The sequence below is a fragment of the Neomonachus schauinslandi genome, chromosome 9, assembly GCF_002201575.2.
Source record: "Neomonachus schauinslandi chromosome 9, ASM220157v2, whole genome shotgun sequence".
In the NCBI taxonomy this organism is placed as follows: Eukaryota; Metazoa; Chordata; class Mammalia; order Carnivora; family Phocidae; genus Neomonachus; species Neomonachus schauinslandi.
Genome location: NC_058411.1, coordinates 142,643,996 through 142,651,274, shown reverse-complemented (window position 1 = coordinate 142,651,274; position 7,279 = coordinate 142,643,996). Strand labels below are relative to the sequence as shown.

Below are 7,279 nucleotides of genomic sequence, written 5' to 3'. Positions count from 1 at the left end.
CACAGAGACATACAGAGATGGAGCTAAAGCATTTAAATTGTAAAAGGTTTCGGTCCATGGACCATCAAAAGCTACAAAGTGTCAGACACGGAATCTCAGGGTGAGCAAATGAAGTCATGACAAAGCGCTAGAATATTCTGGGGGAGCTCTGCACACACACACACCGACAGGTCAGTGAACAGTGGCTGAGCCTCCCGAGCCCACCGAAGCCTGAGCAGGCCCACAACAGGACACGCTGGAACCGTGTCCACGCGGGGCGAGATCCCCTGGCTGTCCCACTCGGGTGGGACCACAGCACCTCACCAACACGGAGTGAACGCTACAGAAAGATCCACCCGTCACGTCGATAACCAGTAAGACAGGCTGAAAATCATACGGCCATTGCCTCCATTTTTATTCACGTTCTACTCCTGATTTGGGAAGGTGGTTGAATGTCAGGTGTTTTTGCAAATTACACTAGAAAGCAGGCAGTCCATATGCACACAGATGTCCTGACGGGCGAATGGACACATTCTGCTTTTCTCTGGGATGAAGCCTTTGGCCACAGGCGTCAGGGTTCACGTGGACGGCTCTTCGTAAAGGACTTCATCCACCTTCATGTCGTTCTCGTCCACGGGGACCTGCAGGCAGATCTGTTCTCGGAAGGCCAAGGCCATGGTGTAGGGTCGCACGTCCTGCTGCTGCAGACAGCGCTTCAGGTATGTGTCATAGTAGCCCCTGCCTCTCCCCAAGCGGTTCCCCTGCTTGTCGAACCCGAGACCCGGCATGAAGATGAGATCGAGTCCCCCTGTGGGAGAGAGGGGCACAGGTAAGAGCGTGAATGGTTTCTGAAAGAGACGCACCCCTCGGGGGTCTGCCTTCTGCTTTGGAATGACATCCATCCTCTCCCCGATTGCTGAAACACACATGACCACCTAGAAAATCCAACAAGCACAGAGTAAGGCAATCAGGGACACAAACACTCAGCAGCTCAGGGAGCCTGTCACCCATCTCCTCAGGCTTTCTCCTGTGTACACCTTGGACAGCGTGGGTTTGTACTGTGGAAGCCCACGGTTACGTGGATTTTTTTTTTTCAATAGGGGACAGCGCTGTAAATGTATTTCCTCGTCCTTACGATTTTCTTGACTTTTTTTCTCTGGCTTATTTCATTGTGAGAATACAGGACATGATGCATATAGCATGCAAAAGATGTAATCGTCAACTTTGTGTCAACGGCCAGGCTTCTGGTCAACAGGAGGCTACTGGCAGGTAAGCTCTGGAGGAGGCAAAAGCCACACGTGGATTTTCAACTGCATGTGGGGGTCGGCGCCCCTAACACCCGAGTAGTTCAAGGGTCAACTATATTACAAAAACGCCAGATTCCCAGACCCCATCCACACCTAAAGAAAATTTCCATGGATAGGGACTAAGAACGTTTTTTCTTTCTTTTCTTAAGCAGCCAGGCGATCCTACACACGGGCCAGGTTGGGGAGCCAGTGGCCCAGCACCGAGACAATCGGAGGAGTGAGACAGGGTCAGAGAGAAGCCGAAACAGACGGAGCTGTCCTCCAAGTCAGCGAGCAGGAAGGGTGAGGTCAGCTGGTGAGAGGACCAGGCCACCTGCTCATTTCCCCTCCCGCTGGAGGGCCGAGGCCTGCCTGGCCGTCAGCTTCCCCGGATTCACGGGAGAGCACGGGATTCACGCCCTGGCCAGGAACGTTCAAGGTACAAAAGGGGGCCCCTAACTGTCCTCTGGCTGGAACACCGGGACCCAGAAGTGGCCATACATCAGTGAGACAGAACAGGTTGCCGGGGCTCACGGTGCAAGGTAGGGTCTCGGAGGCGACTAAAAGCTGACGAGAGTGAGAGGGGTGGGGGCGTCTCACGAAGGAGGCAATAAAGACCATGAGGTGGAGCATCTCCTTGGATTTTGTGAGGCCACCGAAGGGTCCTTCCAGCGTCGCAGGGAGCATGACAGACCAGCACGACTCAAGGGCCACATCACACGCCCAGCTCCGGGCTGGGCCCAGTGGCCTTCCCTTGCTGGCCTCCTGAGGGCTGGGGGGGGGGCCTCTGGGTGACCCAGAGCTTGGCCTGGACGGACCAGCCATGCAGCAGGCTGCCAAGGACACCCCGGGTTGGAAGCCATGGATTCTCTGGAACAGGGTGCCCGGGTAGAGGTGTGCCGACCGCCAGCCGGGCCGGCCCCCCGCGGTCAACAGCTGTCCTGGCGACGTGTGGAAGGGTGGGGTGAGCCCACGCACACCTGCCAACCCGTGCCTGCCAGAAGCCTGCAGAGCCCGCCTCCCATCACGGTCGTAACCTTCTGTGTAAACCTGCTGTCTCTTCCAACCAAACGTGCTCACACGCCCTGGTCGCTGACCTTTCCCTTCCCTCCCTGACCCTGGCCTGCTCCTCCTTCTCTCGGGGGATGAACGGTGACTCGTGCACGGAGACTGAGCTCACTCCAGGTCCTTTCCTGTCGCCAGACCTCGCTGGGGCTGGAAGCTCAGCTCTGTTAGACTGAGCACACACACGCATATGCATGGCTTCCCAGGCTCCTGCCGGAGGTGGAGCTCGGCCAACACAGAACAAGCACATGTGTAACACCATCCCCCTTGTGTGTGCAAGACAGCAAGCTCTGCCAACTGCCCGGAAGCAACAGGGACAGGACGCACCCGAGGCTTCACCCGTCTGGCTGGCTCGTTGGGGAGGGAATCGTGGGAACCTTGGTGGGACCTGGGTTTTTAAGGACGTGCCAGAATTGGGTTTGAGTATGTTCTGGAAAGCAAGGGAAAGGTGGCAGGAGCAGAGTGACAAGAGGGGGGAATAGAAAGGGCAGAAGGACCCCGCTAAGGAGCAGAGAGCACAAGAGAGGAGTCTGCCGGGTCGGGGCATGAAGGTTCGGGAGGTAGAGACAAAGCTCAGCAGCAAAACCACAAACAACCCGACCCAACCACGGACAAGGGACCTGAACAGACGATTCTCCAGAGAAGACCAGAACTGGCCAACAGGCACATAATTTCTGTATATTAGTTTGTATCCTGTGACCTTACTGAATTCCTTTATCAATCCTAGTAGTTTTCAGGTGGAGTCTTTAGGATTTTCTATATATAGCATCACATCGTCTGCAAATAGTGCAAGTTTTACTTCTTCCGTACCAATCTGGATGCCTTTTCTTTCTTTTTCTTACCTAACTGCTGCAGCTAAAACGCCCAGTACTGCGTTGAATAAAAGTGGTAAGAATGGACATTCTTGTCTTGTTCCTGATCTCAGGGAAAAAGTCTCAGTTCTTCCCCACGGACTGTGAGGTTGGCTGGGTTTCTCCTATACGGCCTTTATTACGTGAGCTATGTTCCCTCTAGACCCACTTTGTTGAGAGTTTTCATCAGGAATAGATGTTGAATTTTGTCAAATCCTTTTTCTGCAGCTATTATGATGACAGTGATTTTATTCTTCATTTTGTTCATGTGTGGACCATGTTGACTGATTTGTGAATACTGAGCCATCCTTGCATCTCTGAATAAATCCCACTTGATCATGGTGAGTAATCCTTTTACTGTCTTGTTGACTGTGGTTCACTAGCATTTTGTTGAGGACTTTTGCTTCCATGTTCATCAGGGATACTGGCCTGTAATTTTCTATATTTACAGTGCCTTTATCTGGTTTTGGTATGAGGGTAATGTTGGCCTCATAGAATGAATTTGGAAGCATTCCTTCCTCTTTTTTTTGGAATAGTTCAAGAATAAGTATTAACTCATCTTTAAATGTTTGGTAGAGTTCCCTTGTAATCCATCTGGCCCTGGACTTTTGTTTATCGGGAGTTTTTTGGTTTTTCTTTTTGTTCCTTTTGTTTCTGAAGTAGGTTCCATGCCTGGAGTGGAGCCCAACACGGGGCCGGAACTCACGACCCTGAGATCATGACCTGAGCTGAGATCATGAGTCAGACGCTCAACCAACTGAGCCACCCAGGCACCCCTGTGGGGAGTTTCTTGTTTACTAATTCAATCTTGTTACTAGGAATTGGTCTGTTCGGATTTCTTATGTCTCCCCGATTCAGTTTTAGAGCCAAAAGGCACATAAAAAATGCTCAACATCACTCATCATCAGGGAAATGCAAATCAACACCTCAACGAGATACCACCTCACACCTAGGATGTCCACTTAAAAAAAAAAACAAAAACAATATAATAAATGTTGGCGAGGCTATGGAGAGATTGGAACTCTTGTACATTGTTGCTGGGAATATGAAAAGGAGCAGCTTCTATGGAAGACAGTATTAACATTCCTTAAAAAACTAGAAGTAGAACAACTAGGCGTATTTAGCCAAAAGAAACCCCTGAAACCCAGGTCTTGGAAAGGTACTTGCACACCCATGTTCAGAGCAGTCTTACTCTCAAGAGTTCAGAGGTAGAAACACCTGTCTGCTGATGCATGAACAGATGACACCACGAGGCGCACGCACGGGGACACTGCTCAGCCGTGAGAAGGCAGGCACTCTCGCACCCGCTACAGCGTGGAGGAAGACATAAACCAGGTACAGACGGACAAACACTGCATCAGTCCGCTCGCAGGAGGCATCTGAAGCAGCCGAACTCACAGGAGCAGAACGTACTGCGGTGGTTGTGGGAGGCAGGGAGGAGAAGAAATGGGGGGCTGCCGTGGGTACCAGCTTCAGCCCGGCAGGATGCAAACACACGGCAGACATCTGCCGTCCAAGATGGTGCCCATGGCCAACATGGTCTGCACTCTTAAAATTTTGTTAAGGGAGTGGATCTCGTGTTATGTGTCATTTACCACATTTTTTTTAAATGCAAAGATGCCAAAAGGAAAGCCAGGAGGAAATCAGGATTTCCACCAGTCAATACAGGAGAAAGGGAAGCTAGAGTTTCAGATCACGCACCTCCAGGCCACTAGAAGAGAAGGAAGGGGACAGCAAGACAAGAAAACACCTTTCTCGAGTCCCTCGCGGCAGAGGTGGCCTCGCTCCCCCGGGGTCACCGCGCCCGCCTGCTCTACGGCCCTCACGGAGGCCCACCCTGGGTCTGCATTGGGGAGGCAACATCCCAGGACGGGAAGACGGCCGAAGTGTGACCTTGCCCAGCCACTCGAAGCGAGCTCTACAGTGAGTAAGCAAGAAGGAGAACGGCTCTGGGATTCTCGGGTGACGAGGGCCCTTCACAGGCAGGGGTGCCGACATCCTGTGTGGGTGTTGCTGCTGGGCCCCAGCCAGCAGGATGGGTACCGCTGCTCCCTTCTGCCATGTGGTCACCTGCGCTCCTGGCTTCAGGTCCTTAGAAGCCCCCTCTGGCCTGCGTCTACTTGATGAATCCAAGTGTCTTCGGTCCTGGATGCTTTCCCTCCCCAGGGGCGAGGCACCAACGGGGCCTGAAGGTCACACGCAGGCTTACCAAGCTCCACTTGCACACGTTGGTCCCACCTTGGGCCGTCCCCGCTAAGGGTCCCAGGGCCACCCTAACGCCCGGCAAGGTCAAAACTCGGCAGGGAGAGCAGGAGAAAACTGCCTGGTCTGCGCACAAATTCTCCCTGAGCCTCTGGCGTGGCCGTTTTCACCACGGGCTCCGTGAGAGGACAGTGACATAGAGCGCACACGCAGGAGGACGCCACCTGACTGTGTTCAAGCGTGTGCGCCTCACCGAGTGCGCCCGGCACAGGGAGCCCCCGCCGCACCGGACCGCACCCCGCCGCCCAGCGCGCACCCCGCTAGGCCCGGCTCTGCAGAGTCGTGCTCTGTAGGGTGTTTTCCCCTGGCTCTGCTGGATTTCCAACATGGTTCTGCACTCCAGGACGGCAAGGCTAAGCTTCGGGAACCTCATCCAGCCGTTCGCAGCGCATCTGGCTCCGAACCACCAGTGCCCCCTGGAGGCAGCCCACCGCGGTGGCGAGGCGCTCGGCCCCCAGGCTATTTGTCGCTGGCCCAGCGATGCTCTCCTGCTTCGGTCTCCTGCGCTCTGAGAGGCGGCTGGGAACAGTGCCTGCCGCAGAAGGGCCGGCCACGGCCCTGAGACCAGGTGTTGCCTGTAAACGCCTCAGCCCAGGGCCAGGCCACGCTGCGTAGGACGAGACACTGACGCTAAGAGCTTTCCTTTTTTAATTAAGAAATGTCAGACTCTATTTCTCGAGCCAGGTAGCCGGGGGAGGGGTGGGGCTTCTTCAGTCCTGAGTGGTTCTTCGGCCAGAGCTTTCCCAGCCTCCCCTTAGAACGGGCTCTCGCTCATTCTCTCGCTCCGGGTGTGGAAGGAGACCAGAGAGGGCACTGTGACAGAACAGCGGGGAGCAAGCTTCCTGCACGAGGCCAGAGAATAACTAATCCAGGCTTTACAGGCCACAGGGTCTGAGTCACGATGACTTAACTCTGCCACGTGGTCCGAAAGGGGCCACGGACAATACATCCGCGAACAGTGTGGCCGTGCGCCAATAAAGTTTTATGCACAGAGGCAGGTGGCGGGCCAGCTGTGGCCCGTGGGCCGCAGGGCACTGACCTCGCCTAGAAGATAAGGAAAGAGTCTCAGGAAGAAGGGAGCGGAACATTGGCAGAACGGACGAGTATGGTAAGGACAGGAAATCTGGCAACCTGGAAGCCACTGGGGCGAGGATGCTCTCAGTGGGGACATGAGGACAGACACTGAGCCGCAGAACCTTCATCCACTAAAGCTGAAAGAACAGGAACTAGGTCCTGAAAGAAAATGAAGGTAAAGCGTTTCCTAAGTGCCCTTATCTATTCACGGGACCAAAAGCACTGTGCTAGGTGCTGAGGATTCAGTTCTCCTTCACACCACATCCTCTTTCTCCCTGGCCGTGGAATCAGCAGCTGGGCCGCAGACCCTCTTCGGGCACCCTGACCTCAGGCTCCTGTCCTGGGCTGCTCAGCTGGCGGCCTGTCCTTGCCCTAATCCCGCAGAAAAGGCTGGAAATGAGGAGTGTCACAGCCTGGCAGCCACAAAGAGCTGTTTCCTCCCCCTCTTCTTGCTAGCTCAGAGCTGGGGCCATGTCTCCCAGCGACCCCCTCCAAGCACCACCGCACAACCAGCAGGGCACTCACCTCCACCTGTCCATCCAAGTGTGTGTTCACCTGGGCGCTCACCTCCACCGGTCTGGGCTCACCTCCACCTGTCTGCCTGAGCTCACCTCCACCTGAGCTCATCTCCACCTGGGCGCTCACCTCCACCGGTCTGAGCTCACCTCCAGCTGGGCACTCACCTCCACCTGTCTGAGCTCACCTCCACCTGGGCGCTCACCTCCACCTGTCTGTCCGAGCATGCGTTCACCTGGGCACTCA

At 54.7% G+C, this 7,279-nt stretch overlaps 1 protein-coding gene across 1 annotated transcript in view; it reads right to left on the bottom strand.

The window, feature by feature from the left end:
* Positions 1 to 272: 272 nt before the first annotated feature.
* Positions 273 to 7,279, bottom strand: part of MTHFS (methenyltetrahydrofolate synthetase) — a 36,916-nt gene continuing 29,909 nt past the window's right edge. The window contains exon 3 of the mRNA XM_021680700.1: positions 273 to 787. Coding sequence (XP_021536375.1) covers positions 558 to 787 — 230 coding nt within the window. The 3' untranslated portion in view covers positions 273 to 557. The remainder of the gene's footprint in view (positions 788 to 7,279) is intronic.